The sequence below is a fragment of the Ammodytes marinus genome (assembly GCF_949987685.1).
Source record: "Ammodytes marinus genome assembly, chromosome: 8".
Taxonomy (NCBI): Eukaryota; Metazoa; Chordata; class Actinopteri; order Uranoscopiformes; family Ammodytidae; genus Ammodytes; species Ammodytes marinus.
This window is the reverse complement of record NC_137212.1, coordinates 2220849-2233348: the sequence shown is the minus strand read 5'-3', so window position 1 is coordinate 2233348 and position 12500 is coordinate 2220849. Positions and strand designations below refer to the sequence as shown.

General features: G+C 40.8%; 1 protein-coding gene across 7 annotated transcripts in view; it reads right to left on the bottom strand.

Annotated features, from left to right (window-relative positions):
* pde4dip (phosphodiesterase 4D interacting protein) overlaps positions 1 to 12500 on the bottom strand; it is a 139290-nt gene that overhangs the window by 36986 nt on the left and 89804 nt on the right. For all 7 annotated transcript variants that reach the window (XM_080032750.1, XM_080032744.1, XM_080032749.1 and 4 more), the window contains 11 exons: positions 10754 to 10957; positions 9713 to 9871; positions 9367 to 9459; positions 8639 to 8776; positions 7807 to 7986; positions 7458 to 7541; positions 7079 to 7189; positions 5907 to 6173; positions 4712 to 4874; positions 435 to 559; positions 1 to 28 (listed from right to left, as the gene is read on the bottom strand). The exon at positions 1 to 28 is cut by the window's left edge and continues 130 nt beyond it. In XM_080032750.1, coding sequence (XP_079888876.1) covers positions 1 to 28; positions 435 to 559; positions 4712 to 4874; positions 5907 to 6173; positions 7079 to 7189; positions 7458 to 7541; positions 7807 to 7986; positions 8639 to 8776; positions 9367 to 9459; positions 9713 to 9871; positions 10754 to 10957 — 1552 coding nt within the window. The remainder of the gene's footprint in view (positions 29 to 434; positions 560 to 4711; positions 4875 to 5906; positions 6174 to 7078; positions 7190 to 7457; positions 7542 to 7806; positions 7987 to 8638; positions 8777 to 9366; positions 9460 to 9712; positions 9872 to 10753; positions 10958 to 12500) is intronic.

Here is a 12500-nt window from a genome sequence, read left to right as displayed (position 1 = left end):
GCTCCTTGGAGGCTACGCTAAGGCTAGCCTGGAAGCACAGCAAGGGTTCAATAGTTATTTAAAAATCCTTAAAGACCTACTTCACCGGTGGGAATATGGAGGTGTATTGAACTCTGAGATCCTATGTAGTGTAAATGTGCAAGAAGTTTAGAAATCGGTTCATCCTAGCCTGAGAAAAGGCAGAAAGAGTGTTAAAAAATAAATGAAAGTAGGTTACATTCATACAGCCATCGCCCAAATGAGTTGACACAAAGTTGATTAAGCCTTTTATCAGCTCCACAAAACTCTCTCTGTATTTCTCAGTATGGCAGCGTTTACAAACTGGTGCCCTGACACTGGTGCAGGAGCTCAGAAAAAACCCAAGAAGAAGAGCCCAAGAAATGTTTGAGTTGTTGATTTGCTCGTTCAGATGTCTAAATCAGACACACTAATACCTTGGTGTTGGCCGCAGACTGGACTCTGGCTTTGGACTCGTCTTCGTCGATGCTTTCTGTGAACTCGCTGTTCAAATCATCATCATCATCATTATCTTCATCATCATCATCCTCAGAACTCAGATCTGCAGAAAGCAACAAACAAAAAATACCATAAGAATTAACTTCACATTTCTCTCAACTTTCATTTTCAGTTTTACTTTGCGACTTTGTGCAATTCTTAAACCATTTTTTTGGAGTGTCACACTGAGAAAACGTATTTACACACCTGCTACTTTAAAATCCCATTAAAAAAAATTATTCATTGTGGAAAAAATGAAGAGTCCACTCCAAATGTTCAGTGTCTCTCGTTTTACTCTCTTTAGAGGCATATGTTTGAGTAGAATGAACATTTTGGTTTTACATTTCTACCAAATTTACGCCAAAAATATTGTCATTAAAGAGCATTTCCATTAAGTAATGTAGAGATGAAGATTGAAGAAAAATCCAGACTGGTCTCTTAATTTTTTCCGGGGCTGTATATAAACAATTAACCAGAAATGATTGATTGCCTTCCTTTTAACTCACTGTCAGATTGTCCTTTCTCGATGAATTTGCCAATAAAAATATTAGACAAAATGTTTTCAAATATTTGTAAGTTATGATCACGACTAGAAGAATCAACTTAAAAAACATTTGTGATTTTTTTTCAATATATAATATTTTTATTGTCGTTTTTGGAAGTTTGGAACATTTTAGTTGCGAATGGCCTTAAAGGGTAGTTCTGTAAATTCAAATGTGTGTGTGTGTTGGTTTACATGTGTGTTTGTACATATAACATGCTTGTGGTTCACTGTAATTCACTGTTATTCGCTTTTAAATGTTTTATAATGTGTTTCATGTATTCTAATCTTGCCCCTGTAAAGCACTTTGAGTGGACTTGTGTCTGAATTGTGCTATATAAATAAACTTGCCTTGCCTTGCCTAATGAGGATTGTTCTGTCATATTCTCTGCATTGGATTGTGTTCAAACTTCACTGCAACTATCCACATATCTGATTCCAAAAGTTAAGATAATTAAGCTAATTGAATTAAAGACGCTCACATCACATGTTGGGGGTTTAAATCAGACAATAAAGCCTCTAGAAGGACGTTAATATCAGATAATGGTGAGTTTATAGCACATTAAACTATGGCATTGACTTTCTCTTAATGTAGTGGTGAGAAAATGGTAATAAATGTAAAGCCAGGTCTTATTACAGATCAAATTTATTTATTTTATATCATATTCATTCTGTATTTTCCATAATAAATTGGATTTGTTTTTGTATCAGTATATATCTCAGGGATTGACCTACATGTCATCAGTATTGTTTATGAGTTTTAATAACCAGGGGAGATTTCTTTCTTGTACTTTATACAATTGCAGATTAATGACTATTTCTAGAGGCTGATTTGTTCATTCTTTGGAATATTTATCACAGATTTTTGGCATTTTTAAGGCAAAAACAATGATATGGAATTCAAATAAATTGAAGTAAACAAACAAATAAATTGAAAGTATTTATGATATCTTTACAATAATACTATCAATGTGGAGGATGCTACTAGTTGAGGATCAATGATCATGTAGGGGAAAATATAAGGTGTGAAACAAATAGATAGGAAGTTCTGTGGGGGGCGCCTTTAGCTCAGTTGGTAGGGCGTCCCCCTCCCGGGCCGGGCCCAGCAGCAGACCCGGGTTCGATTCCCACCCGCGGTCGTTCTCTGAACTGTCACTAAAGCATAAAAATGCCAAAAAAATATCTTAAAAAAAAAAAAAGATAGGAAGTTTTGTAGGGAAACAACTTTTTCTTAATTAGGAATGTGAGTTTTCCTTAAACCTGGGTAAATCATGGTGGCTCTGTGTAACAGAAATCATAAGTGTATGGTATTGATGCTTTAGTAGTGAACAAATACAGGAGAGATGGGGCGAATGTTGTGCTTATGTGACTGTGTAAACTTGTTGTGGCCAAAGAGTTATAGTGAGGACATTATTATTAAGGAGAGGAAGTTATACAGTAACTTCCAAGGGGCAAAATATACAAGCTAAAGGTGTAGTCAGCAATTCTGGAGAACGCTTGTTGTCAAAATCAGTGAATATCTCCTCACGATCTGCTACCTGTCTGTACTGTGTGTGTGTGCACTCTGAAACAGGCATGTTGCTAGCTACATTGGGCCCCCTTTGTGTACAAGTGCATACCAGTTTACAGAGACTAGGCTGTGTCTTAATACTGGATTTTTTTCCCGTGCACACACACAGTACAGACAGGTAGTGGGATCATGAGGAGATGTTCACTGATTTTGACAAAAAGTGATTTCGACAACAAGCGTTCTCCAGAATCACTGACTCCACCTTTAACAGCATGAAAACCTCCTAAAATCATTCATACATGATGCAATCTGCAGCTTTATTTATTGAACAGCTCAGTAACATGTTAAATAAAATATAATATTATCGGCGACAAAAAGCAAATGTGGCTAAACCTTTTTTTAAAGCCGTTTTATAGCAAGAAAATTCCATTAAAATTATGATTAAAAAAAACATTCGTACTTACTTCCAGTGTGACACTCGATTTTATGATACTTTTAATTGTTATTCAAAGGTGCTACAAGGAACTTTTAAATATTTCTGAAACAGTCTCATTTTTCCTCTGATGATCATAAATGACATGTAACAGCAAACGAGACCATCAGTGCAAAGAATGCTATTTTTATATAGTTTTTACTTAATGCCTTTGTCATGGGTATACGCTCACCCAGGAACAACAGCTGGCGTGGTAAAAACACTACCACTTGTGTCCAAAGGGGGGCGCTAGAATTAACACACACTGAAAGTTCCTCGGAGCACCTTTAAACACAGAGATGAAACTGATGGTTGCTGAATTGCACAGAATCTCGTAAAATCACAAAAAGCAACAATCAAAACATTTTCTTTTCCATTAAACGTATAACTGTTAACTCAATGTACAGAGCGGAATGTGTTAATATTTTCATATAAATTAAATTAAAGGCGATTTTTTTTATACAATTAACTGCATTCAGAAAGGCATCATTCAAGCTGCTGAACATGCAAAAGGCACAAACACACATATACTGTACAACAGGTAAATATATATTATAACTCACAAACAAAACTAATATTAATATATTGATAAAATACTAAACATCTAAAACACCATCTGATAAAAGTAAATTATGCATTTTTATCCGTAAAAAATAAAAGTTATATTTTGACCAAAGAGCAGTTGAATGAATCGCATTCACAGGGTTGTTATTGACCATTGCACAGGAGAAAAACCCAGAAAGGGTTTTTGTAACGACAAAAGGAGGAAAAAAAACGTTATATTTACAAAATTATGAAAAAATATATATTTTCTGATTATGCAATCGGCTTCAGTGATTCCATTTCCTATATTTTCTGACTCAAACTATAATAATTGTAAAAATTGGGGTGAATATTTAACGTGATCCCTTTCCAAAAGAGGTAAAATGCATGTCAGTTTGCACACACCTACAAATACACCTACCAGTACATCGCTGTCAGCAGGGTTAAAGAAGCGCGCAGAAATGTAGCAACGATCACGTTAAAATGCAAAAAACATTCAGTGTTAGTATGTTTCATTAGATCCCTAAGTAAGAGAGAGAGAGTGGTACAGAGGGAGAGAGAGAGAGAGGGAGGGAGAGAGAGAGAGAGAGTGGTAGAGAGGGAGAGAGAGAGAGGGAGAGAGAGTGGTACAGAGGGAGAGAGGGAGAGAGAGGGAGGGAGAGAGAGAGAGTGGTAGAGTGGTACAGAGGGAGAGGGAGGGAGAGAGAGAGAGAGAGAGAGATAGAGAGGGAGAGTGGTAGAGAGGGAGAGAGAGAGAGAGAGTGGTACAGAGGCAGAGAGAGAGAGAGAGAGAGAGGGAGTGGTAGAGAGGGAGAGAGGGAGAAAGAGAGATAGATAGATAGATAGATAGATAGATAGATAGATAGATAGATAGATAGATAGATAGATAGATAGATAGATAGATAGATAGATAGATAGATAGATAGATAGATAGATAGATAGATAGATAGAGAGAGAGAGAGAGGGAGAGAGGGAGAGAGAGAGAAAGAGAGAGCAAGAGATAGAGAGAGAGAGAGATGGCAAGACCATGCACATCTGTCATAATTTCCACGTTGTTTGACCACCATTAACACCACCAGTAGCACACCACCAGAGCCCCCACACCACAGTCCCATTCACAGATACTGTCCCATGCTCCTCTGGTGCCCACCTCCAGACTCGGGCTGCCTGTGCTGCCGGTCGCGGCCCAGAATGGGGCCTCGAACCGGGGGTAAGTCCTGCTGGAAGAGGGCCTCTCTCAGCTGCTCCAACTCCACCGTCAACCGCTCCACTAGGGACAGACCGGCTGGCTCCACAAGCTGCTTCTGGAAGTCCTGGAAAAGTATTCGTAACAACACACACATGGACAACACCATGTATTGGTTAAACGGATAGGAGGGTGCAGATATAGGTTGCGTTCCGAATCACATACTCTTTCTTTTTTCTATTCTACATACTACATCCGACGATAACAATAATCTAGTTAGGATGCAGTAGGCATACTATTGGGACATACTTTTCTCTCTTATTTCATCATAACATTGCGCCTTAATCTTGCCTCTTGCTTTTATATCCGTCGCATCCCCGTTTGTTTTCATATGGAGGCTTCGTCGATGTGACGTCACTTCACGTGCGCACTGGATTGTGGGTCAGAATCGCCCAAATAGGATGCACTTTTCAACACTAACAATCTTGGCCGCATGAAGTAGGACATCCGGGTACTTCTAACCATCCTAAATCTGACCACAAGAATCGGGACATCCTAAATCTTTTTTCTACATACTATATAGTAGAAAGTATGAGATTCGGAACGCAACCTTAGTTAATCACACAGCAGTTGGTTCTGACCGAGTGATTTGATAGGACGAGAGACATTCCCTTGAGCGCTGCTGATATGAGCGTCCAACATCACCGGGACTGATAACCAAACTGACACAATCACTCCGCTCACTTACGAGCTTCACCTGTGTTAACTGTGACAAAGGTTGGCTGTGAGCGAGTCTCCCCCTCTGTGAGGGCAGAGCTGCCACACACACACACACACACACACACACACACACACACACACACACACACACACACACACACAGAGTGTGCGGTAGTCACTCACTTACTGCTGTGATTTTCTTCTGCACTCGTACCTAATCACGATTAACCTTTTTATAATTTTTTAATTTCTTTTAAATATATTTTATTAGAATTTTTTCTTTAAAGTAATTCCTTAATTTGTCTTCTTAAGATGGTGCAAGTGTTTGTGTGTGTTGTTAGAAAAAAAAAATAGTTTGAAAAAAATATATATAAAAGCGCTGTAATGTAAATATGTCAAATAAATCAAAATTAATGTCAAATTGAAATGTTCCACTGACCCTGATGGTTTCTTCCTTCACGGTGAGTGTGCGACTGAGACCCTCCAACATGGCGGCTTGGTCTCTGCTGTGCTGCTGGCTCTCTGCCTCTCTCCTCAGGGCCAAACCAAGCTCCTCGTGCAGGGCCTGGAGCTCCACAGAGGGGTCACTCACAGCCCGCTCCGAGGCCCAGCCAGGGAGCTCCGATCTGGGGCTCAGCTCTCCGCGAAGAGCCTGGAGCCTGGAGGTCTGTTCGCACATCACCTCACCCAGACGCATCGCAGAGTCCTGTAGGGAAGAAGATGATGGTAGTTTTTATTTTTAACTGGTATATTTGATTTTATAATGAACTATAAAGCGATAGTGCGTAACTGTTTCCATATAAATGAATGTCTGTTGCATCCAAGACAAAGAGAGAAGGTTTTTATTTCAATATCTGATTTTAAACAGAAGCTTAAAGCACCTAAAACAAATTAAACTTAAGTTTGAAGGTAAACGGTCTACATTTGATCCAACTAATTATCTTTTATCATTCATATGTAATGAAAATGTATCATGTGTATAAAATGTTTTACTTTTTTGTTCTACAAACCAAGAATTTCAAACAATAACAGTTTTGCCATCGACTGATTCTCTGTCTTACAGAAAACAAAGAAAAACAAGTCGGTCAAAATGTTGATTCAAACTTTAAACAGACTGAAAACTGTCTGAACAAAAAATAGTAAGTTGAGTGATTAACTGTCGGTGAGTGGAAAATCAAGGGTATAATCTTGTAGTGTGGACTAGGCCTTATATCAGTGTTCATACTGACCTGGATATACTGGTCCCTGTTTGAGATGGTTGTGATCAGACAAACAGACGGACAGGCAGGCAGGCAGGCAGACAGAGCGACAGACAGACAGACAGACAGAGCAACAGACAAACAGACAGACAGACAGACAGCGCAACAGACAGACAGACAGACAGACAGACAGACAGACAGACAGACAGACAGACAGACAGACAGACAGACAGACAGACAGACGGACAGACAGACAGACCTGGATGTACTGGTCTCTGTGTGACAGACAGAATCTCACACAGACAGACAGACAGACAGACAGACAGACAGACAGACAGACAGACAGACAGAGCGACAGACAGACAGACAGACAGACAGACAGACAGACAGACAGACAGACAGACAGACAGACCTGGATGTACTGGTCTCTGTGTGCGATGGTAGTGATCAGACCCTGGACTGTCTCCTGGTGCTGCTGGCTCTGGCGTGTGCGGTCTGACATCACTTCCTGGAAGAGGCGGTCCTTCAAAACAAAACAAAACAAATCAGTTTTATTTATATAGTCCAATATCTATCTATCTATCTATCTATCTATCTATCTATCTATCTATCTATCTATCTATCTATCTATCTATCTATCTATCTATCTATCTATCTATCTATCTATCTATCTATCTATCTATCTATCTATCTATCTATCTATCACAAAACACACACACACACACACACACACACACACACACACACACACACACACACACACACACACACACACACACACACACACACACCTTTAGCTGGAGGCGGAGCTTCAACTCCTCCAGGAAGTCTCTGGGAGCCGATTGGATCTGAGACAGGAGGGAGGAACGCATCTCCTGAAACCACCACAGAGGAAGAAAAGATTAAATGAAGCCACAGAGAAAAGATATATGTGTATACTGTATATATATATATATATCTATATATATATATATATATAAATATATGTGTGTGTGTGTGTGTGTGTGTGTGTGTGTGTGTGTGCGTTTGCTTTCTGTGTGTGTGTTATGTACAGTGTGTGTGTGTGTGTGCGTTTGCTTTCTGTGTGTGTGTTATGTACAGTGTGTGTGTGTGTGTGTGTGTGTGTGTGTGTGTGTGTACCTGTGCCTCCTGTGTGCGGTTGCCTAGCGCCCCCTGCAGCTGGCCTATGATGTGGTCTCTCTCTCTGACGGTGCGTTGGTGTGTCTCATCTGTCTCCTGCTGAAGACTCTGAATGTTCCTCCACGAATCACACACCTGGTCCAACTCTAGAGCCTTACCACGCAGCAGCACCTCCAAGCTCTGAGAGAGAGACAGAGAGACAGACAGGCAGGCAGACAGACAGACAGACAGGCAGAGAGACAGACAGGCAGACAGACAGACACACAGACAGACAGACAGACACACAGGTGGATGGGAAAACATTGTTAGTGATTCCAGTTTAACAGTTTGATGTTTTTATTGGTTGTGGTCTAAAACACATCTTTGTCTCTCTGTGTCTCTCTCTCTCTCTCTCTGTCTCTCGTTCTCACACACACACACACACACACACACACACACACACACACACACACACACACACACACACACACACACACACACACACACACACACACACACACACACACACACACACACACACACACACACACACACACACACACACACACACACACACACACACACACACACACACACACACACACACACAGCTCTTACAGTGATAGTGTCTTGGTTGTGGTCTAAAACACAGCGTTGTCTCTCTGCGTCTCTCTCTCTCTCTCTCTGAGCAGTCTGTGTGTCTGTCTGTCTGTCTGTCTGTCTGCCTGTGTGTCTGTCTGTCTGTCTGTCTGTCTGTCTGTCTGTCTGTCTGTCTGTCTGTCTGTCTGTGTGTCTGTCTGTCTGTCTGTGTGTCTGTCTGTCTGTCTGTCTGTCTGCTTGTCTGTCTTCTTACAGTGATAGTGTCCTGGTTGTGGTCTAAAACACAGCGTTGTCTCTCTGCGTCTCTCTCTCTCTCTCTGAGTAGTAGCTGCAGCCTCCTGGTCTCCTCCTCTTTCTGCTCCACACAACGGAACTTCTCATCCACACAGCGCTGAAGGAAAGACGGACAGAAAGGCTTTGAATTAAAGTTGTGTGTGTGTGTGTGTGTGTGTGTGTGTGTGTGTGTGTGTGTGTGTGTGTGTGTATGGAGGCAAGACAGACAGAAAGGGTTTGAATTGAGTAATTGAGTAGCTATGAGGAACTTTTAAATATTTCTGAAACAGTCTAATTGTTTCCTCTGATGATCATAAATTGCATGTAACAGCAAACGTGACCATCAGTGCAAAGAATGCTATTTATATATAGTTTTTCTTAATGCCTTTGTCATGGGTATACGCTCACCCAGGAACAACAGCTGGCGTAGTAAAAACACTACCCCTTTTAGTCCAAAGGGGGCGCTAGAATTAAGTTCAGTTTGGGATATTGGCCAATACTAATAGCTTACTGTCTTTCATAATTATTATAATATTTTTCTTGGTGGTGATATTGTTTGTAAAGATATAAAGGTTCAAGCTTCTGAGTGTGTGTGTGTGTGTGTGTGCGCTCCCTGTCTGTGTGTGTGTGTGTCTGTGTGTGTGTGTGTGTGTGCTCCCTGTGTGTGTGTGTGTGTGTGTGTGTGTGTGTGTGTGTGTGTGGTTTTACCTCCAGCGCTCTGTCTCTCTCTCTGATTCTCTGGCGCAGTTTCTGAAGAAGAGAGTCTTTCTTCTCCTGAGGATCCTCCAACAACTCACAGTCCTGATCGGGAACAAGACAGTCAGTACCAGTGTGTGTGTGTGTCTGTCTGTCTGTCTGTGTGTGTGTTTGTGTGTGCGTGCGTGCGTGTGTGTGCATGTGCGTGTGTGTGTGTCTGTGTGTGTGTGTGTGTGTATAGTATAGTATAGTAGATTTTATTTGGACATGGACATGACAATGTCATTGGACGAACCAGATGCATTGTTTACAGTGTGTTAGCATAAATGCTAGTCACAACAGTGTGTGTGCGTCCTACCTGTATGAACTGCTCTTTGCTGAGCAGAGCCGTCTTCAGCTCAGTGATTGTTTTCTCTCTCCCCTCCTCCACCCTCCTTCTCTCCATCTCTCTCTCCTTCATCTCATCCTCTCTTTCCTGAAGCGCTGAAGTAGCTTTCTCCAGAGCCAGAAGCAAGTCCTGAACAACACACACACACACACACACACACACACACACACACACACACACACACACACACACACACACACACACACACACACACACACACACACACACACACACACACACACACACACACACACACACACACACACACACACACACACACACACACACACACACACACACACACACACACACACACACACACACGCGTAAAAGAGTCAAGATACCATGGGATTTATCGGTGAACAAAAATAATGCATGCAATATGATTTTTCCTGAATCTAGAGACAAGTTGATATGCATGTGTCATTCATAGTGGACCATGTAAAGCCGGCATATTGGTGGATCAGCGTGTGCATTTACAAAGTGTTCCCCATCCCGAAATGTCCCAAGTGTATGCCTACTGCATCCTAACTAAGTCTTAATCTGCGTTCCAAATCACATACTCTTTCTTTTTACTACACTACATACTAAAGTACAGGAGAGTTTTAGTCTTTTTACTACACTACATACTAAAGTACAGGAGAGTTTTAGTCTTTTTACTACACTACATACTAAAGTACAGAAGCGTTTTAGTCTTTTTACTACACTACATACTAAAGTACAGAATAGTTTTAGTCTTTTTACTACACTACATACTAAAGTACAGAAGAGTTTTAGTCTTTTTACTACACTACATACTAAAGTACAGAAGAGTTTTAGGGCCACAGACAGGAGAGAAAAAAAATCAGATAAGGAAGATTTTGTTTCATTGTGTCGAGAAATGTCAAGAATAAAGACGAATACTCCAAAATGCAATTGGAGTTAGTGGGGGCATTTATGTATTTTCAGCATACTACAATTGACTTGCATGTATTGGGACGTCCTAAGTCTTTTTCTCTGTCTCCTACTAACCTGGTTGTGCCGGTGTGTGTCCCTCCTGTGTTCTAGCGCCCCCTGTAGGTCTGTCTCCAGCCTGTCAATCACTCTGTTCAGATGGTCTTGAGTGACAGCAGCGTGTGTGTGAGCGCGCTGGGACGACTGGGACTCTAACTGAGCCTGAAACAGAGAAGACTGCAGGGCCACCACCTCACCGCGCACGCTGTCTGACCCAGAGACCTGTAACATATGGACAAACAATAGGATAACATTACTGTTTTACATATTAATAATCAATTAATTTTTTATGCAACAAATATCTGGAACAAACTCCCAGAAAACTTGAGGTCTGCTGCAACCCTCAGTTCTTTTAAATCAAGTCTGAAGACTTTTCTGTTTCCATTTTAACCTGTACTTTTTATTTTATTTAAATGTTTTACTTCTTTTCATTCGCTTTTAAATGTCTTCTAATGTGTTTTATGTATTTTAATCTTGCCCCTGTAAAGCACTTTGAGTGGCCTTGTGTTTGAATTGTGCTATAGAAATAAACTTGCCTTGCATTGCCTTTTTTACATATTAATAATCAATAACTAATTTACATTAAAAAGGGAACTTCAAAAAATACCTACACACGCAGAACGACAGAAATTTTTTTTTGTTTGTTTTTTGTGTACCGGATATCCACTGGGTGTAATTTTGGCTTATCAATGTTTAAACAGATGCAAATGTACGCATGATTAATTACATATTGACAGATTAGTATATTTATTCAAAAATATCTGAAAAAACATTGTAATACAAAATATGACCTATGAGGGAAAGATATGTCAGCCTTTCCTACATGACACCTTGTTGACTTTTTATTTTCTGCTTAAAGGAATACTTCACCCATACGGAACCGGCGTTCTATCATTATAAAATCACTATTATAATATAATGAATGAGGTTTTTCTTCCCTCAGTCTTCCCTTGGCCCAGCTGTCCTGTTAATCCTGACCCTTACTGCATACCCGTCGCTATGGGCGGGCCATAGGGGGCCGGGCCCGCCCCCAGAAATGCTTGGGCCCCCCCACTTGGGGCACAGATCTCTCAAAAAAAAATACTTTCATTTTTATTTTATACTATCATAGTAGCTAATTTTGTGTTGATAAATACTAATGTTGCATTCTTTATCATCAAAACATTTAAAATATAAATAAACAATGGTGTGATTTTGTTTGATTGATGGGAGTCTATCTACACTGCAACAGCCTATCACGGCCTTACTGAAAAGAAAGTAAGGCTACGTAACTACGTCAATGTAGCCGCTCAACAATTACCGCGCATTTTTGAGAGTGAAGCTGGATGAGTTTTCGCCGGCTTACTATTTCATTTCTAGTTCATCATAATCGATATTCGGTAATGGTTGAAAAGCCCACCAACAGTCTCCTCTGCCAAATCGGATCGTCAAACTGTTGTCACTTTTTGAGCCGCACAACAGACTACTACAAGCCGAAATTATGGACTTGTTCAGCGCGGTGACACTTCTGATTGCCTGAAGCCACAGTTTTGCACTGTGGGAACTCTGCGCTCCTCCAGCCACGGCCATCGAGGGCGAGGCTGTGCCGGAGACCGGCCGAGAAGACGCATAATTTACAAGAACCTCCGCGGATTTGCAGTTGAGGAAACAGTTGGTCCGTCAGAAAGTGACATAGACGAAAAGACTGAGTTCAAGAGTATTTTACAGTGTTATTGATGCTGTGCAAGGAGAGATGGATGCGCGTTTTGGAGAGCGCAGTAGCGAG